This window comes from Pseudochaenichthys georgianus, chromosome 8, assembly GCF_902827115.2.
Source record: "Pseudochaenichthys georgianus chromosome 8, fPseGeo1.2, whole genome shotgun sequence".
Taxonomy (NCBI): domain Eukaryota; kingdom Metazoa; phylum Chordata; class Actinopteri; order Perciformes; family Channichthyidae; genus Pseudochaenichthys; species Pseudochaenichthys georgianus.
In genome coordinates this window covers 14,839,057-14,863,979 of record NC_047510.2, presented here as the reverse complement: position 1 = coordinate 14,863,979, position 24,923 = coordinate 14,839,057, and the positions used below count along the sequence as shown (strand labels likewise).

The following is a 24,923-nucleotide window of genomic DNA, read 5'->3' as shown; positions in this document are numbered from 1 at the left end:
CATCCCTTGAAGCAGCATGCAGCACAGGTCAACAATGATGAGTTTTTTTGTTCCACCATTTTATTTTCTCCCTCTCTTCTGTTTTTTACTCCTTTTTTTCTGTGTGAGCTCTATAGCGCGGTGACAGATGGCGGAGCCCTCCTCCTCCTCCACCTCCTACCTCCTCCTCCTTCTCGCTCTCTTTTCTCTCTCCCTCTCTCTTTCTATGTCTCTCTTCCCCCGCGGGCAAATCTCTGCGAATGCGGGCGCATGTCAATCACCGGGCTCTCATGTGATGGCTCTTGCCGGTGACGTGCCAGCCATATGGGCGCTGGCATCGCAGTCTTAGCTGGTATGTAACCCGTCCCCGGTAGCTCACGGTTGCCACACGCGCACTCACACACACATGCAGACACACGCTCACTTACTCTCTCACTCATATACACACAGACACGCCAAGACGCACGTTCAGTTCACGAGCTCCGGTTATTGGAGTGTGCGCGCTGGGAGAGAAGCACCCCTAAACAACCCATCCGCGCGCTGCCTTGCACCCACACACTCACAGGGAGCGTTGGTTCGCTCGTGCGGTCCCTGAAGATGGTCTGAAACTCAAGCGCGTTTTTTCTTCCCACCCCCTGTGAAGAGCTCGAGTCGAGGTAAGTTGAATCACAATCAACAATAACAGCTGAAAATAAATAAATGAATGAATACACAAAAACTAAATAAAACCTGGATGCTTGAGTCCAAAATGGTGGAGAGCATTTATCTAATAAACAAATGCAGGCTATTATTGAAAAGTTGTCATCTATGTCTAACACAGTTCTGAGGTATTCGCAGTCGTTTTGAGGAATTAAAACCTTATTATCTTTTACAGTTGTAAGGTAAAACGCCACTGGCAATATAATCAATTTGGAAATGTAACGTTTATTGATCAACGTTTATTTATTTAAATCTGTTGATGGCACACTTTGAAATCCATTCCAATAAAACAAAATGCAATTAATGGATATACAAGACATTTCCATGTTTGTCTTTTATTAGCTGTCCGTGTGAGAGCGATCGCTTTATATCTCCTCGCACCCCGATCTCCCTCTGCGTGCCCTTCAACTTTTGACATCCAAATCTAAAGCTTATTATGAAATACCTCGCTTGAGTCAAAAGGCAAGGGTCTCCTGGTCCCGGTTGTTGTTCCTCCAGGATTATTTACAAGGAGAAGTCCTGAGGATGGAGTATCCCCGTACAGCATCACACAGGCTGTACTAGATCATACCGGACACTAATTTGATTTAGAGATTCCTGCGTCTGGAACCTGAATCAGAGCAACAAAAGACATATGCAAGATTAAAACAATTCGTGGTAGATTTTGACATCAGCACAATTGCCTCAGCTAAGGACGTCCTCGAGCTTAATGGGATATTTATTGATAATTTTGTCGATGATTTGCACGTTCAATCTTGGAGCAAATGAAAGGGTGGGACAACGCCATTGACTGTGACAAGCAGTGTGCAGCATGATTTATCTCTGTTTGTCTAGTTTTATCTTCAACAATCTATCTCGACATAACATTGTCTGAACCACAGACGTTCCGTTGAAGGGGGGCTATTGCAGTCTTTTTTTGCGAGATTGAATAATTGTGTTATGTTTTTATATTTAACGAGGGCTAAAAGGATACATGGGATTTCCATCTGTGAATGGTTATCGCTGCCTAAAAAGTGCTTTGAAATCACGCACTCGTGCATACTGAATTATGTGTGAAATCTATTTCGTGTAGCTGCATGGTCTGTTAATTAAACGTTGTTGTGTTTTTTTTCTTCTAATTGAACAAACCTCCTGAGCCTGAGATGTAAAAACTAGATTTTGCCCCTGGCACACCCCCCAAGATAATTAGCCAACCATCACAGCCTACCTTACTAGTGCTGCAAGTCTGTCTCCTGCTGCACTATAATAATAGATGGGAAGTGAAACATGTTAGAGGGGAAGCCAATGGAGGCTTATTGAAGCTGTCAAAGATCACCTCGTCTCTCAGTAGCCATTTTTTCTGGATTGGACCGCATTTACTAATCAAGTAGGCTAATCTCTACTTTTTGGGCGAATTTTAGATTGATGATTTAGCACTTTTTCTTAGTATTCAATTGTGGATGGTTAATATACATTTCGTTATGTTTCGTTTTAACAGAGCTTTGAATTATTATGTGTGCAATTTTGGAAATAGCTTAGAATAACTATTGCGTTTAAAAACATTGTTGTTCTTATTTTGATTATTATTAAGGCTAGCATAATTCAATTTTGACTTTTTTTCCAAGTTGTCTTAATTGTGGGCTTGTTCTTGCTTATAGGCCATGCATTTAAAAGCCTTTTTACAGTTTGTCTGTAAGCCTTAATTTAATAATCAGCGTGACTTTAAACGGAGCTACAGCCTATCAATTAAATGAAATCCCCTTTGCCTCCTCTGAGTAGAGGTGTATGGTGTGGATGAATAGTGCTGGAATGCAGCCAGGAGTATATATGGGCGTCAGGAGGAGTGAAAGTGGGGGCCCCCATGGGACCTATAATGTGGCCCCTGCCGTTGGGACCCGCTGCGAGAGGACGCGACAGGGCACACGGATGACAGCAGGGAATTAAATGGGGATCCGTCTGGCTGCAACTCAGCGCAAAGCTTTCAGAGCTGAAGTCTATCTCTTTTTTATTTCCCCCAAATTAACACTTTGTCCTTTTGGCAAAAAACAACGTCTCTGATATATTTTATGACAAAAGTCACTTTGTTCATGATGAGCTTTAGTGACGTTACAATTTCAAATATATGTGGAACTTCGATCATACCAATATGTGGATGTTTACTCGTGCGCAATAGTGAATGTAACCTCGTATGACTGCGTTTTCATAATATAGATCATGTCTTCGTTTTTTATTGTATATTTCCATAGGCCTTATTTTCCTTTCTCTCCTCTCTAGAGCCATAATGTTGACGAGGCTTTTCAGTGACCCATCGCTGCTCCCCGATGTGCAGAAATACTCGGGCTGGGCGGAGGACAGCGATGAGGAGGATTCGAAAATGAAAGATGATGATCAGGACATCCAGGACGACGAGGGATCAGAGCTGAGAGGAAGCAGCCGAACTCACTCCGAGCATGCCGGGGAAGACGATGAGGACGACGACGACGACGAGGTAGAGGAAGAGGAAGACGAAGAAGGGATAGAGGGGGACATGCCCAAGAAAAGAGGACCCAAAAAAAGAAAAATGACCCCGGCCCGTGTCGAACGCACCAAGGTGAGGCGGACAAAGGCCAACGCACGGGAGAGGACCCGAATGCACGACCTGAACTCTGCACTTGACAATCTGCGCAAAGTGGTTCCCTGCTACTCCAAAACGCAAAAACTTTCAAAAATTGAGACACTGCGTTTGGCCAAAAACTATATCTGGGCTTTATCGGAGATATTGCGTTCTGGAAAAAGGCCCGACGTTGTGGCCTACGTCCAGACGCTGTGCAAGGGACTCTCCCAGCCCACGACCAACCTGGTAGCGGGGTGCCTGCAGCTAAACTCCCGTAACTTCCTAACCGAGCAGCAGGGTCCGGACGGGAGCCGGTACGCTTCCGGCTCCTTCTCCATGCACTCCTACCCCTACCAGTGTGCGCGTCTCTCCAGCCCCCACTGCCAGCCAGGCTCGACCTCGACCTCGAACTCGCATCCACTGAGGACGCAGGGCTACTCGACTTACGACTCGTACGGTGGGAGCGGATCCCCGGAGTACAACAGCCCTGAGTATGAGGCGCCCCTTAGCCCGCCTCTGTGCGTTAATAATGGCAACTTTTCCCTGAAGCAACAAGGCTCTGCGTCGCCCGAGAACGAGAAGGGGTACCACTACTCTATGCATTACTCCGGCCTGCCTGGCTCCAGACCCCCCGGGCCCCACAACCTAGTGTTTGGCTCTTCTGGAGCCCGGAGCGGCATTCATTCTGAAAACGTCGTGCCTTACCACGACATGCACTTACATCACGAACGTGCTCCGGTGTATGACGAACTGAACGCGTTTTTTCACAATTAAAATTAGAAGCCCACAGTGCAGCCCTGCAATCAACAATCTAACCACGGCACACTTTTCTAACAAGCTTACCCGCCAGGATTCAGGCATTCTGGAGAGATGTTTCACTTGTTGTCATTAGTATTTTCCTTTTATTTCTCCCGTCTTTACTATTTCTTAAGCTATAGTCAGAGATGTAGTGGAAGATCATCCACCTAAACCACCACCTGATTCTGTGCAACAGCTTAAATCAAGCTGAAATTAATCTCTAAAAGGAAATTTGCTGAGCAAATCATATTAAGACCAAGATGATATGGGATTTTTCAAAAATGTTAATGTTTCTTAAAGTGTAACTTGGTGTATCGGTGGTTGTTTGCATTTTGATGACTGAAAGTGTAACCCACTTATTTATTTACCACTACATCACTGGCTACAGCTACCTTGACATTGGGGGTGACTTTCTATTATAAAGTCCAAAAGAAGTCAATGAACAACAAAATGCAAATCGTCTGTACGTGCGAGATTTGGTTTTTGGAAATAGTGAAATATATAGAAATGCAGTTTAATGCTGAACTGATTTAAAAAAAGTGCTGTTTGTGTTGTGTAAGAAGAGCCTGCAGCAAATCACTCATTTCGCATCTATGCAAAAGCCGAGACCACAGAGCAAGGCAATAAGGCCCAAAAAGATACTGCACACACACACACACACACACACACACACACACACACACACACACACACACACACACACACACACACACACACACACACACACACACACACACACACACACACCAATTTTGACAATGGCTGGGCTGGTCATAATCGTTCGGTTTCTAAAAAAAAATTCTAAATCAAACATGTATTTTATAATTGTATTCACTCTAATTTATTCATATTAGCCGTATTCTTCTTCTTGAGCCATTGCACCATATTTTGGTTTCAAATCAACATTTTGGTTAAACCTTTTCGTTTTGATTTGCAGTGCTATGTTGAAATATGATTACTATTATTATCATTATTATTATTGCACGTATTTATTGTGTTGTTTCTTTGTAATTAAAGGTAATAGTCAATGGAACTGAAGGGATCCTATGTGTTGCTAAGCATTTTTTCATAAAATTCAAGTCAACTTTGTATTCAACCAACTGTGTGGTAAAATAAAACAAGAATAAATGAGACTGTGCAACTTGATTCTTTGTCACCTATCGAAAAGCCTTGGTATTCTATAAATCATTCAACATTAACCAACTTTCTTATAAGCATGTACTTTTCAATTCATTCATTCGTTTTCTTCCATCGAATTTAAATAGGACATTTGTAATATGAGGATAAAGAAAAACATGAACCTGCAGCAGGCTTTTTGTTATTGGTGAAAATGGGGCTGAACATGCCTGCTGCCACAACCTGCAGGAGTCCCTCACAGAGCCTCAGGGCCTTATGTTGTAAACTGGGACAGGAGGAAGAGGGTTAATGCTGTCATTCTTCAAGATGATGCAAATTGGTGCCAATGCGTAATTTACTCTTGGCATACAGCTTTCATTTACAATGCAGTCTTTAAAATACATAGAATGATTTAAATTGCAGGAGGAAAACAGATTTGGTTGGTTAATATACGCTTATTAAAATCTGGACAATAATTCAAAAAGTGCATGTTAAATGTTAAATTTTAAATTTGCAAACACTGCATTGTATTTCATCAGGGAAATAACTGAGGTCAGCTTCATATGATCTTGACCGTTAAGACAAGAAGTCACATGTGTCTCAGCGCCGCGGAGAGCTCCTGCAGCCCCCGCTGATTCAGACGGGTTGAGCTTCAAATTGATAAAAATCCAAACAATCTATACATATTGTAGGCAGTATGTGTTTTGCTAACAATACTAATAATATGATTATCATTATCATATTGCTTTAGTGAACACACTACCCAACATCTCCAGAACACACATGTTCTGCAGGTGTGTTTCGTCAATGCACAAGAAATGACAGGAAAGGAAAACCAATGTCACATCAAGACATTAAGATACAAATAATTAAAGAAAAACATAATCCTAAATCAGGAGATGTGTGTTAATTCAAGAGTGGATACTTGTTGAAAGAAAATCGTTACTTTTCATCCTTTCGAATCTGTGAACACAAAAATGAACTTTACGGCAATAGAGCTTTGACGCAAACTGACAAAAGGTAAATATTAATTTTTTTATCTTAGATTTCCCTCTCTCGATAATGCATTAAACATCACATATGAATTATGAAGACGACCCCCCTTCGCTACACCTCTTGTTACTTTTAACACACATCTCATATTTATGTCAAACATCGATTTGGATGGCATTATAAATGTATCCAAGGTTGTTTAAATCAATTAAATAACTATGTTTGTTGAATCTATGTAAACATAACACGCTCAAGCATTTACGTATCCATATAGGATAGGTACGTTTTTAACTGTTCGTTCATAAACGAAACTGAAATATCAGTTTTTAAAATGTGGCGACCACACACACACAAAACACAACACAAACACACACCCACACACACGCACACACACACACACACACACACACACACACACACACACACACACACACACACACACACACACACACACACACACGCACACACACAGTGCAAAGGGCAGCCGTTGCCACCCCGGCTGAGTTTGGAGCGCTGCCCCGGGACCCATATGTTACCCAAAATGTCCTGGGTGCTCTCTACTGTAGGGACACACCCTTTGGATGACGAGTGCTGACCAATGTAAATACGAATATTAATATCAGAGGCTCCAATATTTTAACTCAGATTATCTTGCATTGTATTCCAAATAAATCTGCGTGGGCATCAGCTGTGGGTTTTGGAACAGAAAGCTTCAATACTAATCGTGTAATGTTGATAATCAATTATATAAACATGTATAAATAGCCTTTCATTTCAAAGAGGAGCATCTTTTCTGGATCAACTGATTTAGCGATTTTTCTAGCAATGTTTTTCTTGTCTACAAGAAATGAATCTCTTTATATGCAGGTTTAAAAGTGTTGATGGTAAAGAAGTAACATTATAATAAATAAATCACTGCTTGTGCATAAGTAATTCTACAGAAGGATACATTATGATCATTTCAACAATTGTGGGCATGCTTTGGAATATTTGATAACAATTGTGGTATCTGCTTATTTCTATAAGGCATGGAAATTACCCTTGTAACTTTTTAACAATTACAAGTATATAAACTATGAAATATATCTGAAGGTTTTATAGGTCAAGTTTGCACATAACACTTGTGGGTTCATGCTACTGTGAATTTCGTTCTTTGCACTTCATAAAAGAGCAGAAATATTATTATTGTTAAATCTCATCGTCATGGCAAGACGATTGATAGTATCCTATAGTCCGTGAAATACTTGTATACTTTTTAAACAGGGAATAAATTCAGATATACATTTCGTTTTTATTTTATTTATTTAAAACAACTCTGTTTTTAGGTTAATTTCAAACCACCTTCTTAAATTACTTTGGCCTCAGCGATTGGCAGGCCCTACCTGTTAATTCATTCATTAAAAACTCCAGGTTGGGAATCAAACCCGCAGCACTGCAGTACAGGCTATTTTTTAACCCAACAACCAAATGCTTGTGTTACACTTTTGAGTTGTAGGCCTCTAACTCTTTCTTTTTTTGCCCTAATCAGCTAATTTAAAAAAAGTTGCTTGCAGTTCTGGAGTAGCAAGCCCAAAAGAGAGGCCAGCAAGCTTGCATTGGGAGAGGGCATCTATCAAAATACTCCCCGACCCCCTCACACCACCTCCTCCTCCTCTTCCTCCACAGTCCGGAGAGAGTGGGAGAGAGAGGCTGGCAGGCTGGCGAAGGGGAGCCGTGCCAAGTCCCTTAATGTTCCCCAGCAGCAGCACCAGGAGCTCCGGAGAGGACAACCCAGTGTGTGCGCCAGTGTGCCAGTTCACCGGGCCAAAGTGGCACTGCTGGGAGGAGTCGATGTTTCTTTCCTAATTTTTGCAGCATCTGTTCATTATCCAGGACGTTTAAAAACGAGAGCGCTCATCCCGAGTAACCCCTTCTCACGCGCACACACTCACACACAGATACATAACACTGAGGCCTTTTGGTAAAGAGTTGGCCTATGAATATGCATACCTCTTATCTTATGTTATGTTGTTCATGAGCTCATGCATCGAGAGAAGGCCGGGTTGCATCTTTAGAATTCACTGGTTGTTTTTACCAGTCCTGCAACAAATAAGAATCGACACACAATGAAGCCACATTTGATTGAAGGAAAATTACAAAATGTTGGTTAAATTTGAATTCAATGAGTTTGCAGTATGATTTTTAGCTTTGAAGGAATTTTTGTTTTACTTTAACAAAAAAAGCGAATCCGTTCATGGACATGGTTTTATTTGTCAAATGTTCAATGTTAAGTGTTCATAGTGATAAAGAATCAAGCTTCAAGATTCTGCAGGACATATGTGTGTGTGTGAGTGTTATTTCATTAAAACAACTTTTTACAAAGTTTCCTAAAAAAATTGATAATATTTGACATTGAAAATATAAAATATGAATGCTTTAAAAAGTGTTTTTAAATGACATAAGTGATATTTAGATAAATTAAACAGATATCCACAAGCTTAATTTTTTTTGCACTTTTGCAAATTAATACTTCAATTCTTTGCCATAAACATGAACAACAGTCTGACCAGTAACTTGCAATTGCAGTCAGTCTTGAGAAGAAAAAAACAACTTTCAATCTATGCTCCACTCAAGATGAAAAGTGAGTGAATGAATCTCGCTGTTTAAATTATCATGTTCATGCCCACTCTTTTTCTCACTCAAGTTGGTAAGGGAAAAAATCAAAAGTGTTTGTCCGACATAACAGTCAATAGTGCGATTATCAAAATGTCACAAGTATTATGGTGTGAATTCCAATTAACGTGTAGCTAAAATAATAACCGAGTGTTTTTGCAAAATGCAGATATCACATCATAATATGAATGTAAAATATGTGGGGAATAGAGGCATTTAGGAGGAAGAGCAGATTGGGGTAGGGGTAATCTGATCATCTGATTGTGAGCATTTGTAATCTGTCAGTGATTTTTTTTTAAAAGCATGAAAAAATGAAGCTGAGATCTGATATTCAAAAATACACACAAGCACACACACCAATTGTCAACTCTCTGGCCCCACACTCCTGCAACACCCACATTATGAGGAAACAATAGTGCACATTTAGGCCAACATCTTTGCCAAACTGAGAACAGGCAGCCCCCCCCCCCCCCCCCCCTCACATTGCCAGACAAGGGAGAGCAGGCCTGTCATTGGCACAGTCCATTCAAAGGAAATTCCACAACATCTGTTTGTTATCACACAATGGTGCACGGTGCAGCACGGGCACTGGGGCAGAAGACAAGGCAGAAGCTAAACTGAGGGTGTGCTACTGCTGGGGGTCCCGCCAGGGGAGAAACAAGGTCTGCGGGAGGGGGAGGATGTTGCGTAAAGGGGGCAGGAAACAACCGGGTGGGGGGGGTGAACAGACAGAGGTGGAGATCCGGGTGAGCGCCAGGTATGTTTCAGGCCTTTGGCGGGTGGCCAGATGTTGACGGGGGGTGTAGTGTTTGTTCGGAGAGTTTTACTGGTGAGTGTGAGACAATCTTTCTGACCTGACCGACAGTTCTCCGTCATTCTCACGCACGCCCAGCGCCGGTATGTTGCGGAGGGTCCGGCGGTATTGCGGGGCGTGGCTGGCCCCTGTTTAGGAGGTTAAGTAGGAGCGTGCACGGGGACGCAACTGGACCAGAGAGGAGGGGGGGGGGGGGGTCGATGCTGGTCTGCACAGATGGCATGTGTGCGTGCGCGTTTGTTATGATAGGGTTGGATGATGCCCTGGTCACATGGGCAGCAGTAATTGGCCTCCATATTGACCAGTTTGCAGCGCTGGGGGGCGGGCAGTCTCCCAGCTGGACCTGTCAGATGGCATCGCATTCACCTCACTGATCACCCCCCGGACGACCTCCGTAACTCTCCCCTCTTCCTTTCATCTCTCCGTTCTCCTTCATCCCTCTCGTCACCTTTAATCTTCCGTTGCCCGCCTTTCTGCCATTGCCTGTCCATCACCAACGCTGTCTACTTTCCACAGCTCCTCCAAACTTTTAGGACTTTTTAGAAACTTTCTTTTCCTAAGCAAGACATTATATCCATATGTTTGGGTAATCAGTGTCGGTTGATTAAGATATAGGACCACTGTAATGTCCATGTAAAGGAACACATTGAACCTTGACGCCAACCAGATTAAGCACATTTGAGCTAGTTTGTCTATTTTGGTTTGTCTTCATGAAAGTATTTCTTCTGATTTTACCCCTGCTGCTGGGGATTCATTGATTGACACTCATTTTGGGTGACAGCTTAAATATGCATGTGATCTTCTGTCCTGCAAATGCTAAATCAATCAAACAAATCTGATTTGGGCTAGTGAACAGTTTTTGGAATTGCTAAATTGTTAAAAAGCAGACAATTATGATTCTTACAAATACCTCTTAAAAATAAGGGCAGATCATTCCATCAACAAAATGTCATTTAATACCAGGATAATTCAATAAAAAGGATTCAATTTGAATTAGCTGCTCAAATGTTAGGTCTTAAGTTTTGCAGTGTTGGTGAAAAACAGACCTTTGTGTGTATCCGACTGACTTTTAGCGCGGTGTCGCCCTCCCATCCGGAGCAGTAATGGTGTGTGTTTTGCTGTGAGATGCCCGACTGTGAGGAGTTAGCGCTATAGAAAGGATTTCATCCCAGACTTGGCAGGGGAGGGTCTCTGGGTACGTGGAGAACAATCGTCTCTCCTTCGGTCCTGACAGCCAGCAAACACAGAGAGCTGGCACACGCTCAGTGGGGAAAGATCGGGAGTGACAAGGGGATGCACACACACCATCACACACTCAGACACACTTCTGCCCATCCCTTCCTCACAGTACCAAAATGGGTTCTGATGATGCCGCTGGGGGTTGTGGGTTGACAGGCCGGTTCTACAAAGTGGATGGGAGGACCTCATGAAAAAAGACTGTTAAAATGACCAGAGTGTTAGCCTGTCAGACTAACAGACACAGAGAGGGCGGGAGGAGGAGGAGGAGGAAAATAGAGGAAGATAAAGAGAGGAAGAGCAACACAATGCCCGCCATTCATGCTCCTCTGAAAGCTCACATGCTACATATATAGGATTGTCAGTGTTCAATCTACACTCGGTGGACACGTGTCTTGACCCTGCAGCTCTTTTGCTATCTGTGTTTCTGAAAACATGTTGATGCATGAGTGTAACTCCATGCTGTGTGAGCATGCATGCATGTGCGCCTTTACGCGTGAGCAAAAATGATGAGGAGGCGGAGGATGAGAGGAGAGGAGGGTGAAGTGTGTTTGTGTGTGTGGAGGAGGAGGAGGGGGGTGGGTATGCACGTTTAAATTCTGTGACATCTGTTCATTACAACTAGAGTGTGTTTATTTGTATACAGCCAGCCACAAGCAGAGAGCTCGGCTGGCACCGCTGGTTAATGTACCAGCCTGCTGCGACAGAAAGCAAATGAAATATTAACCGGCAGACAGAAAGAATGAGGAGAGAGGCGAGGACAAAGGGAGAGAAAGAGGAAAAATGACAAGATAACATGTGACAAAAATGCGCACATACAGCGTCTCCACTCACACACACAAAGTCCTCATTCTGATCTGATTAAGAGAGAGACACCATCAGCAGCTCACATGGAAAGGCCTAGAAAAGTGCACTCTTCGTCACTGCACGGCAGAAAAGGAACATGAAATGTGTCCAAAATGTGAGGCTTTATGGGAACAGGTTGCTGTACGTGAAGAGGTGTCTACTCTTTACTCCAAATGATCGACCTTTATTGACAGTTGAAAGCAGTAACACTGTATCTGTTCAAGCTAGAAGAGGACACTGCAAAGAAACCGATACATCACAAAGAGCAAGATGGAAGGAGTCGGAATGAATTCAAACTATAGGTTAATATGAAGGCCATTTCCTGTTTGGGTTCAAAGTTGTAAAAGTGTTGGTTGACTGGCTTGTGATGCGCAGATAGTCCTCAACATGTTAGGAAGGCCTGTGGCCACACGCTTATGCGATATTTGTTGTGTGATTTTATATTTATTCATATTTTGGTGGTTCAGATTAAGTGAAATGCTCTTATGCTTTTCAATCAATCAATCAATCAATCAATCAATCAATCAATCAATCAATCAATCAATCAATCAATCAATGTTTATTTATATAGCCCAATATCACAAATGTTACATTTGTCTCAGTGGACTTCACAGTTTGTACAGAATATCAGTATGACAATACGACACCCTCTGTCCTTAGACCCTCACATCGTACAAGGAGAAACTTCTGGAGAAAACCCAGTTTAAAGGGAACATGTGGATACAAATTAAGTGATATTGTTTGACCCTTTATCCGTGGATAACCTTGACTGAGTTTTATGATTCTACTGTTTTAGTAGAATGATGTATGTGATTTATTGTGGTCTGCGTGCATTTTCTTTTTTATTATTCTAATTGTTTTAGGGTGATACATTTGTGCGTTTGGGATATTTATAAATGCATCTCTCGGTGCATTGGGACAAAATCTGGATGCCATTCTCAATGTGAAAACCGCTGATGCGTCGAGCTCAGTTCAGGTCACTGTGTCCTGCTTTAAAGCCACAACTCATGAACGAGGGACCAAGGGAGGCGACCCTAACACCCCTCCAATCATCCTTAGCAACCAGACCTTTGCATCAACAAGCCCCCTCCCCCCAACCGCCCCCAGTCCCACTACCGCCCGGCCCCACTCCCATGCTCCCCTGGGACGTCCTGCTCTGGAATGCTGCTCATGGGGAAGAATCTTGCTGCAGGCGCTCAATATGTCACATGTGTCTCAGAGAGAGAGAGAGAGAGGGGGGGGGGGGGGGGGGGCGGAGAGAGAGAGAGGTGTGGCAGGTATGGTGCTGTACTCCTGCAAGGCGGTGACAGGTTGGCTGTGTCTATGTGGTTATGTGTGTGTGTGGTTGTGTGTGGTTTGTGTGTGTGTGTGTGTGTGTGTGTGTGTGTGTGTGTGTGTGTGTGTGTGTGTGTGTGTGTGTGTGTGTGTGTGTGTGTGTGTGTGTGTGTGTGTGTGTGTGTGTGTGTGTGTGTGTTGTGGTGTGTGTGTGTGTGTGTGTGTGTGTGTGTGTGTGTGTGTGTGTGTGTGTGTGTGTGTGTGTGTGTGTGTGTGTGTGTGTGTGTGTGTGTGTGTGTGTGAGACAGACTCCCAGATGAAAGGTTTACAGGGTTCAGAGGAACGGCTCAGGACACCCTGCTCTGAGCAAAAGGGAATTGGGATGGCATTAACGTCTCCTCTGCACCGGCACATTAGCCATTCATTACCGTGTGTTTGCACAATCAGTACCAGGCAGCCCCTCACTCCCCTCTGCGTTATTGCACTCATGACAATGTTAACATGTCGCGATGCTTTGTTATTCATAGACCATTAGCAGGTCTATAATTCAACTATTACTTATCATCAGGCAATTGTCACTCTAGAAAAAAGTCATTATTATTACTATGTGTGATTTTTTTTTATTTACACCCTTGCACTGCAATGCCATTTCTGATTTCTGCTACACAACAGTATCTATTTTTAAAGTGCTACATGTGAGATGTTCACATCAGTACATTATTATATCAAATGTGATTGCTAAAAAAAACAAAACACAGACGAAGCGAGGAAAGCTTGTGAGCCACAGCTGCTCTCTGCACTTCTGTGTTGTGTCTCTGTAGACAAAAAAGCAGGTATAAGGGTTGAGTCGGCTTTTAAGATATAAGGTCTAACATGTGTTTAGTACCATTTTTTTATATTATATAACCGCTAAAATGGAACAAGTAACCATTGCCAATTAAAAAACTGTGAACAAAAAATAGGGGAAATAGGGGAGTTGCTCAGTCAGAAATTAGCTCGGGATTTTTTTTTTCTTCTACAGTGGATGTCATGTTTGTGTTTTCCTCCCAATCCAATTTCTCCTTTTTTTAAACTTAGCTAGAGAGGCCATGATAACTCAGCTATCAGTAAGTAGAAAATAATAAAAACATTTTTGATTTGATTCATCGTTAAAGTTATCTTAAAGGCAAACATGTCAGAAATTGCTGTCACATGTCAATGTTGTGTTCACACACACAAATAAGCTTTTTGAGGTCTATAATGCAACTTCCTGTTTTGCCCAGGAAGCAACAGGATGCTTCGTAAAGGTGGTGTCAAATGTTGTAAATACCATCAGGACCCTAGTGTGAAATCAAATACAGGCTTTTAACTATGGAACATTGTATACATATACTGAGATATCTCAATAAAATTGGCATTGTAAATTGATGTTTGAATAAGTGTTAAAGGAGATGAAAAAGCTCCCACAGAATAACACGCCAATTAAAGTACAGCACAACTCTCGACTGCAAACTTTTCCGTGTTGTCTGTGCCAAGAGAGATGTGAAGACATGGATTGACACACCATCTCTCCTCCAAAACTCCTCATCCCAGCCAGATTAAGGGATTACCAGGGAAGACGAGCGCTAAAGCTGGCTAATTCTCACCCAAGCACAGAGAGCTAAGGCTAACAGAGCCTCAGAGCAGCTGTGCGGTGCGGCGAGCGCCGGAGCTGCCTCCCTCTGAGGAGAAAAGAGGGAGAAACCAAAGCATCAGTCAAACACATTCACATAGTGTTATGTATGCTTAACACACCCATACATAATACGTCAAATAACAACCTTTATCTCCATTCCTCTTTTCGTGAATTTCACATGAAATGTTTTTAATGTATTGATGTATTGTTAGTGTTCTCCAGTGCATGAACTCAGTTTAATTTTGTACACCTGTCAATGCAGTTTGTATTCATTTCTAAAATGTGTCCCCGTTTATAATAGTTGCTTTCTATCAATAATGTTCTCCTTTTTCTTATGTGTCTACTATTACTTGCTGCTCAAATAATCATAAAAGTTTCATTGAAATGACTAATTCAATTAAAATGAGCAAATCAAGGCGAACAGGAAGGAATACAGTAAAGATCCTTTTGCAGTGAGAGTGATCCAGGCCCGTCTGATGTCAGCGAGAGCTCACACTGAGTCACTGACGATGGAAATGTCAACTGAAAACACACTTATTGGATAGAAATAAAACTTAAATGAATATTTGTTATCTTGAAACACAAAGGACCTTGCGTTTTGCACTACATGTACCTCTCACTGTTGAAGATGCTCCAGCAAAGCTGTCTGTAACGTCTTGATCTCGAGCAGTGACTTCCCACTCAGGATCCTCTCTGCTCTGACTGGTCTGTATCGTAACATCAACAGGGAAGTGGACCAGAAACAAAGGATTCAACCAACCAATCCATCATGGGGGCACACACCAGATTACATTCCCAGATTTCCCTTTGACAGCGATCCAAGCTATCGACCATTTACGACGGCACTATAAAACAAGATATACCTTATTTGGATGAAGGTTGGGAAATTGGGCGGGACACAAAGGCAGACCATGAGGCACGGGAACGGGATTTCCCAACAGTGTTCCATCACAAACCCATTCATCTTAAGTTTCGGTGCACTTTGGAGACCGAATGCAAGCAAGCGACATCCATCTCAGTTCACGTACGGTAAACAAGAGGGAAAAGAGAGGAAGAGGGGGATAAAGACAGAGGAAGAGAGGGGCCACGGCTTTGGCGCGTGCTCTCCAGCGGGCAGAGGACAATGCAGAGCTGGCAGAGTCAGGGCCTCGTGCCAGAGGGAATAGAGTGCCACATGGTGCCCCTTATGAGCAGGGCCAGCCTGGAGGGGGATGAGGGCCACAATGCATGTACGCGCGTGTGTGTTTCTGCCTGCTTTTGTGCATGCACGTGTACGTACATGTGTATGCATGACCATCCACACATACGGTGTCTCAAGGCGTAGAAACAAGAAAGATGGAGCTTCAAGTTTTGGGTGTAATATATGTAGAATAATTCAGTGTGTTTGCAGAGTGTAAAACTAGTTGTGTGAGCGCATGTGTGTGTGTTGGAGGGGTTCAGAGAGGTGGGGCACGGGTTGTGTATGTGTGTGTATACGGAAAGAGAGGGTGGGGGGGGAGTCCCAGTTCCCTTTTGCATCTTAAATTCCTCAACATCTGTTCATCCCTTCTCCGCGGTAGCAGCAGCGGGTTGTGATGTCTGCGTGTATGTGTGCGTGTGCGTGTGTGTGTGTGTGTGTGTGTGTGTGTGTGTGTGTGTGTGTGTGTGTGTGTGTGTGTGTGTGTGTGTGTGTGTGTGTGTGTGTGTGTGTGTGTGTGTGTGTGTGTGTGTGTGTGTGTGTGTGTGTGTGTGTGTGTGTGTGTGTGTGTGTGTGTGTGAACAAGTGCATATGTGCGTGTTGAGTGTTTGTGTCTGTCTGCATAGTGCATGCTCTGCTGAAGGTGCTGGTTGTTACCCGCACCTTAATTAGAAGGAGACAGAGACTCCTTTTCGACAATACTTGCAGGTAAAGTGATCCGCTCGTGGTGAATACAAAAAGAGGTCCATTCACCTCCAAAAGCTCCACTCACAAATTACAGCTCAAGTTCAGAGTCTTTGATCAAAGCCATGATGCATGCTGCAGGTTGTCCTGACAGACCCAGAGTACAGAAGAGTAGGCTGAGGGGAACACACACACCAAGTAGGTCACCCTGCATGACACAGGAGAGAGTCCTAGCTGCAGTCAATACGCCTGAGAGCATTTAGCACAGTATTCTAGCACATATTTGAAGAAGTCAGCGAGAAATGTGGGTTAGCAATAGCATGCCATGCGCACGTATGAATGTGGAATGACAAAGATTTTTGAAATTAAATATTGAAGTCCTGTGTGCCATCTCCTGAGCGAGAGCGACAGGAGTTTCAAAGCACACAGCTGTGGGGCTCGTCAGTGTTGAGAGGTATGTTTTCTCAAGTATGGAACGCGTTTGAAGTGCTTACACTATATTTTTAAACAATTTACATTGTGGGCTTCTTTACATTACTACTTTACAAATTTGGATTGTACACATATAACATATAATGCATTGCTAAATGTAGAATTATATATAACTTAGATTAAATTAACGCCAACTCAAACAATTATAACATTTAAACAAAGCTTACAGCGCATTTCCCGTATAATATGTGTGTACTTTAAATAAAGTAAATCTTGTGTGGTGGTGCGACTTTTACCTCTGACAAGGCAAGTTGATTTTGTTTGTTTAAGGGAAGGATGTAAACACTTTCAATGTCAGAGTTAGATACGTAAACAAAGAGACTGCACTCCTCCCAGACACTGTCCACTCGGCCCCCCTCACTAACCCGATGCCAGTCTTATGCCACCTTGATGCCAAGCCTGCCAAACTTATGTCACATCAGAGCAGACCCGGTGTCAACTCCTCACAGTACATATGCCAACCCGATGCCCTCCTCATGCCAACCTCATGCTACATCGGTGGCAATACTCAGACAACAATATGCCACCGGTGGACCTCTGTTTGGCCCAGTGGGCGATCCCCTGACTGTGGGCACCGGGAGACACGGTGTGGAAGTGGAAAAGGTCAGAAGTCACTAGTGAGTTAGGGTTCTTCTTCAGTAGATGCAATTAACAGCGAGATCCGGCTCCCAAGCCCCGCTTAAGCTCTAATCTCAGAGGCTGTGCTCCTTCCAGCCAGCCTCCCATCAGCCCGTCTCCCACCAAAGCCCCTCACCTCTGCCTCTCTCTCCCTCCTGATGCCTGCTGGCACTTTGGGAGCAGTGCCCCTCCAATCCCTGTACCCCCCCCCCCATCCTTCCCTCCCTCCTCTGGATGCCAGCCGACGGCCCTCACAGTGTGGCACGCCATCTGCTGCCGCCCGCCCCGGCAACCCAACCACCCCACCCCTCCTCGCTAACTCTACCCCCCCACCCCTGCAGACAGCAGCTACCCACAATCCCCCTCTGCCTCAGCCGCGCGGCACGTAGAACAGGAGGCTTTCGCACAGATCACTTCACCCCCCGATGCCCCCGCCAGAGAGGAGGAAGCTGGGTAAAAAATGTGTGTGTGTGTGTGTGTGTGTGTGTGTGTGTGTGTGTGTGTGTGTGTGCGTGCGTGCGTGCGTGCGTGCGTGCGTGCGTGCGTGCGTGCGTGCGTGCGTGCGTGTGTGTGTGTGTGTGTGTGTGTGTGGTAGAGGCGTCAGCGGCCTTACAAACAAAGTAGTAAAGCTTTTTGTTCTGTGTGTAAATAAAAACAAACACACACACTCGTTATAAAACACAACTCTGTTTCTGGTTTAGTGCTGACATGCATTTACATTCAAAAGTTATCGGTTTAAACCTACAGTCTATGGTTTAAACACACACACACACACACACATTAGTTTTTTGGTTGATGCGCTCATGCCTAGACGTCAGAGCTAGTCTACGGCTTCCCATAAAAACATTGGTCTGTGTTGCGATCGTTTTCCTGTAAGAAGGTGTTTACAACATGACTAACAGCAATTTGTCTCTCATAATATCCGTAATACAGTTCCATGTACGTGTTTTGTTTTGGTTATGGGGCATCTTCTTTTTCATACGCATAAATCATCATGGAATGCACCTACGTACAGGTATGTTTAAAATGTAGATGTCACACACACACACACACACACACACACACACACACACACACACACGGTGGTGCTGTTGGGGATCCGATGGTGTCTTTGTGGCAGAGCTCTCTGATCAGCGTTTAGCTTTGAAAAAGGGAGAGCATAAGATGAGAGACATCAGACTATAGCAGGAACGTGCGGGAGAGAGAGAGAGAGAGAGAGAGAGAGAGAGAGAGAGAGAGAGAGAGAGAGAGAGAGAGTCAGTCCTACATCCATCTTGTGTGGGTATGGAGCCTCATGGCTGGCACTCTATCCATCAATGAGCGCAACATTAACTCTCTGGATCACAACCAACATCCCCAGATCTCTCTCCATCCTCTGCCCCTCCCCTCACTCTGCCAAATACACACACCAACACACACGGACACACACACTATTAGTATTCCTCTAACATCCATGAAAGACCTCAAAATACACCTATCTACCTTACCCTCGAACACGACCAGATCCTGGGGTTTTATGTATTCAAAACTCTATAACTCAAGTTCCTCTCTTCCTCTCTCGGTCTTTACACACCTACTAACCGGCTAACCCCCTCAGCCCCTCTCTGATGTCTACATCGCCTCCTCTTTTCTCCTCTCCAGATCTCCTCTCCGCTGAACTGCCTGATCCGCTCCTCTCTTTGTCTCTCCCCCAGTTGGTGTTAATAATTTAACTACTGAGCTGCTGCAGAGCTGGCTCGCGTCCAGGCCTCGGATTGGCACTGTCTGTCTATTTATGACACTGTGTGGCGGCACACATGTGTGGGATGTGCAAGAGTGAGAGGACGACACGTGTGTGTGTGTGTGTGTGTGTGTGTGTGTGTGTGTGTGTGTGTGTGTGTGTGTGTGTGTGTGTGTGTGTGTGTGTGTGTGTGTGTGTGTGTGTGTGTGTGTGTGTGTGTGTGTGTGTGTGTGTGTGTGTGTGTGTGTGTGTGTGTGTGTGTGTGTGTGTGTGTGTGTGTGTGTGTGTGTGTGTGTGTGTGTGTGTGTGTGTGTGTTGGAGACACAGTCTTATCCAAAACAGTGTTATAGTGTTATTAGCTGGCTACTGGTCTTTCAGGCTATGATATGCAATACTAAAGGAGGTCTGCTTGGTAAGAATTCTGAAATAATTTATTGAAGAAATAAGGCGGAGATGAGAGGAAAATGATGAACTATGGGACCTCCAAGTCACATAACACTGATGTATGACATATATATGCCAAGAATGGTAATAATGTCATATGTTATTCAAAATAAAGGATGAAAATATGACATGACTATCAGATTTCTCAAAAAAACAGGGGTTATTCAATCAATGATATCGCCCCTCTTTATCTTCAGAGGTGTCCTGCATAAGCAGACAGCCTCCCACTAAGTGGTTTGGAAATTATGTAGCAATAGAACTTGACAAGACAGAAATAATTAGCACCCATTGAAATGTAAAACGCTATACTTCTGTCGAAACTTTGCGTAAAAACTTTAACAAATATTCTCCAAAATCTGTTCCAGCACATTACCTGAAGACACTCTATACACCACGGATTCAACCGTTCTGAAAAAAAAGAAGTGACATTTCCGAAGAAAGTACGTGACACCGTGTGAATCTCGATGCCACCTCCCACACCTCTCGCACCCTCCTACAATCCTGCCCACAAGAGATCTCTGCCGGGTAAAATCAGTGCAAGCAGCGCACGGCATTCATGTATTCATCACTGGTATCATCAATCATCCTTAGAAACAGACGTCATCCTTTTTAAACATCACTAACGGTATTTAAATAATCCACTCATTTCACGAGTGCTTTTCCTCAGGGCTATTTTACTTAAATGTTAAAACAAACAATGAGATTTCTACAGATCCAAATGTCTTTGACCTTGCCTTATCTACACTTTGCCAACAATGCTTTTCACACTCAATTTGCTCTTCTGGTGTCTTCTCTAAAGTGTCACCAACAAATTAGGATTGTTTCCATTTGTTTGGTTTAGCAATGCATCTGTCAAAGTCATTTAAGTTAACTTGTAAATCTTGTGTGTTGAATCCATCGGTCGATCGGTTAAGGCCTTCTCGGGGATTCATAGTAAACAGACATATGCAAGGCCGCCCACCTTACCTTATATACATTTGATATCTCATAAGGGCCTTTCACACTTGCCGGAAAACATAAACACACCACAAACGGCTGCATGAACACAGAACCTGCACTGTCATTCATTTCAGAGACGGAGGGAGGTCAGTGTACCAGACGGTGTTTGTGTGTCTGCGTGCGCGCATGTGTGCAGGATCGCATGGATGTAGATGTGTGCTCACATGTATGTGAATGTGCACGTCAAAAATGGGGGAGGGAAACATGCATGTGCAAGCACAAACACACACGCATACACGCACCGGTGTTGACAGGTGGCTGTGGTAAAGAGGTGGTCCCTGAGCTGGGGTCTGCCTGTCTCTGGCTGAGAGAGAGAGGAGTAAAAAGCTCCCAGCAGCTGTCGCCCTAATTCCTCTAACACGGTGCTTGTGCTCTGATTAGAAAACAGATCTGGCCTCTAATTTACTCCTGACATCAACTAATGCTCTATATCTCAATTTCTCCGTCCCTGCTCGCCACTGGCCTGCCTGGCTGGACACACACACACACACACACACACACACACACACACACACACACACACACACACACACACACACACACACACCTGGTGACTAAGTGAGTAAGAAACGTACAGGCATACAAGCACACAGAACACTGCAAACCGAGAATAACATAGAGCCATGTAGTCCTTACCTGGTATCACCAAATATCACGCTCAGACACGCTGCTACTGAGCTATGAGACTGGATTGTTCTTCTATCCTCAGTCTGCAACACCAGGCTTGAAGAGGCTTCATGACAATTTTAGTTATCAAATTACTATTCATTTCCCCTCATTATCGGCTTGTAATACCTTTAGAATAAGAGTCTGCCCTTAATCAACAGTTGTGTATGTCTAGAGAGATGTTTTGCTTTTTATAATGGTTACAAATTATGACACCAATGCAGATGCGAAGAAGTGTATCATGAGGTTACTTAATGTCTATGCATGTGCTGAAATAGAAAATAGTTTTAATTTAATTAATGTGTCAATTCATTCCATGTTTTCTGGAAATAAAATCATTCAGAAAAACAACTGTGTGTAAGTACTACCAATCCTCTTTTTATCCTAAAACATATATCCATGCTTCCTAAGGTCTCATATTGTGCTGCAAACAAGGGAAAGGGAAAAAGGTAAAAAGTCACATAAAAATGTATTTTTATAAAGATTTCTTTGTGATATACTGGATGGAATAAGTTTACAAATTAATTGGGCATGCAATTTAGTGAAAGCTAAACTTCCCAACATTTTTAAATGATACTGGCAGTAGAGTTACAGATAGACAATGCTTTCTAATAAAGATTCAAATGCCAAATAGTTTTGGCATGTCTAATATAGATTACAAATGACTGCATGTTAGTAGGTCTATCTGTTTCTCAGAGAAGTTGAAGTGAATGAGGGAGAGAATGGGAGAGAATGGAAGTGATGTTCAGTGATACCAGTTCATCGGGGGAGGAGAAGGCTGGCCGGGTGTCGGGTGCTGTGACGGGGTTGGCCCAGCAGGGGGCAGAGGTGCGATGCAGGGAGTGGGAGGTGACAGCTCGGTGTCACACTGCACACAGGGTGTCACCTCACCAGGCTGGGAGAAAGAGAGAGACACAGAGAGACACAGAGAGACAGAGAGAGACACAGAGAGACAGAGAAAAAAGGTGAAAGATCTATCTCACTCTGCGTTCTTTTCCTCTACCTTTGTGAGGACTTGAGTTTAAGACCTTAAGGACATTTATGTAACGTGAGGATGTATTTAGATTAAGGTTAGGCTTAGTGAATGCTTTATTGTATTGTGATCAAGCTATACCTGATTCAACTGATAAGGAAACACACATGAAACCCCATTAAGAAACCCAGCTTAAAGTGTGTGAGCATGTTGCTGTGAAGGGCTTGTAAGAGGATAGTAGGCTAGGTTTCTTTGTGTAAGAGTGTGTGTGTGTGTGTGTGTGTGTGTGTGTGCGCGTGTGTGTGTGTGTGTGTGTGTGTGTGTGTGTGTGTGTGTGTGTGTGTGTGTGTGTGTGTGTGTGTGTGTGTGTGTGTGTGTGTGTGTGTGTGTGTGTGTGTGTGTGTGTGTGTGTGTGTGTGTGTGTGTGTGTGTGTGTGTGTGTGTGTGTGTGTGTGTGTGTGTGTGTGTGTGTGTGTGTGTGTGTGTGTGTGTGTGTGGGTGTGTGTGTGTGAAATCCTTTTTATTTCCTCTTTCTTCTCTCTCTGTCCCCTGTATCTGTCTCCTGGGACTCACTTGGCATCTCTCCCTACTTTTAATTCTCGCTCCGCAAACTGCTGCTGTCTGAACACAAGCTGGCATCACACACACACACACACACACACACACACACACACACACACACACACACACACACACACACACACACACACACACACACACACACACACACACACACACACACCCCTTTAATGGGCAATGGAAGACACACACAGCCGCCCCACTTCCGGTTCAAATGCAACACAAACCCTTTCACATCAGTGCCATCTGAAATATTGGAAATCATTTCAGACACATACAAGGGACATCAATGATAAAGTACAAGTTGAATTCAGAGAGAAACACACACATACACACGCAGTGATGAAAGACCGAGATGCTAACAGCCTCCCAGGAAATACACACTCACTCCCAAACGCACACACATTTCATCCCTGACAGTAGAGACACAGAGAGACAGCATCTCTGCTTCTCAGAATACAAATCCAGTGTGAAAGAAACACACACAAGATGAGCCCTTCAAACACAAATCGAGGAAGTAAAAGAACATGAACATTCCACCTTTATTTGTTTATTTTTCTCTCCCTGCTAGCTGCTCCTTTAGTTTCAAACGGGCTAAATAACACAACTGTCATCGGTGCTCACGCAGCCAGCCGCACGCATACAAGTTCTCCAGCAAAACATACATACTCTGACAGGCAGCCCAACTTCAAAAGCCAGAAATAAATAAATGAAAGACGAGTCTGATAGGGATGGATGAATAAATAACAAGAGGAGAGAAAACAGGAAGGAGTGTGCAGCAGTTAGAGAGGAAGCAGAGAGGGAGATGCAGTGATTTCTGGAATGAGGCTGGAGGTGCAGGCAGAGAGGCTGTCACACACACTTCTCATCTCATTTAAGTTAAACTGGCATGCAGAGATGGAAGCACACTCCAGAGATAGATGTGTGCAGCCATGCGTATGCTGCAGGTGATGAGTGCAAAATGCAGCATGAGGCCGAGTGACTTTGTTCTCTTTAGAGTTTAACACTGTGTGTCCTTCCTTTACAATTATTTGGAGAATGGTGTGAGTGTGAATGCAAATATGCAAATGGAACGGTTATTATTGCATTGCTCATCAAGCAGCGCGGAGCAGACATTAATAGGCTGATGAATATGCATGTGAATTTGTTAATTAAGTTAATTATTCTGCTGAAAATGCATTCGTCTTCCAAGGACATCTTCCCCAGGATTCCAACCTGCTCCACTCATTAGTCATGCGATATTTTACACTGGGCGTCGGGACAAGAGGTAGGAATGGGAGGGGCAGGAGGGGCCACCGGGGTGGATATGTATACAATATAAGGGCATCATGGCTTTCAAATCAACTTAAGAACAGCAGTAAGAGCCTGAGAAAGAGATATGATGGCATGATGATGGCATCCAATCATTCATCAGCGCTTCAAAAGTGGAGGGTCAGTGAAGGAGACAAAGCCCCGCGCCCTGCTACAGCGGGGCGTAGACGCTCCTAGTGGCCAGACATTCGCTCCATCTCTGCTTTTCTCTTTCCTCTCCAGTAATTCCCCCTCTTCGCTGCTTTTCCTCTAATTGCTTATTAAAACCCTCTTAAATGAACTTTTTGTGCCAACTTTCCAACACATTAATTAATTGTTGTAGCCAATTAAGTGTCGCTGCGCAAATGAGCTTCAGCACAAATGGTCCTGCAGGGCCCGTCTAGCCCCCCCCCCCCCACCACCCTCCTCCGCCATCCTTTGCTGACTGCTTTCCCAGCAGCCCCTCTGCCCTTAAAGCGGCAGCATCAGCACAGACAGGCAAACATAATGTTGCCTTTGAATTGAATTGGTAATGAGATGACCTTGGAAATATACTTTGCTGTGCAAAAGTGCAGCATCATGCAGAGAGGTTGAGGTTGCTAATTTGGAGAAAACTATTCAAACATAATGAATAAATACCAGTGTGT

At 43.8% G+C, this 24,923-nt stretch overlaps 1 protein-coding gene across 2 annotated transcripts; it reads left to right on the top strand.

Annotated features, from left to right (window-relative positions):
- The first annotated feature begins 259 nt into the window (after positions 1-259).
- LOC117450719 (neurogenic differentiation factor 2-like) lies at positions 260-5,179 on the top strand. 2 transcript variants are annotated; one of them, XM_034088642.2, is made up of 2 exons: positions 260-635; positions 2,932-5,179. In XM_034088642.2, the coding sequence occupies exon 2, from the start codon at positions 2,939-2,941 to the stop codon at positions 4,022-4,024; it is 1,086 nt and encodes a 361-aa protein (XP_033944533.1). In that variant the 5' UTR covers positions 260-635; positions 2,932-2,938; the 3' UTR covers positions 4,025-5,179. The 2 variants fall into 2 exon arrangements, with proteins under 2 accessions (XP_033944533.1, XP_033944534.1); XM_034088643.2 differs by lacking the exon at positions 260-635 and adding an exon at positions 1,499-2,044.
- The last annotated feature ends 19,744 nt before the right edge of the window (positions 5,180-24,923 follow it).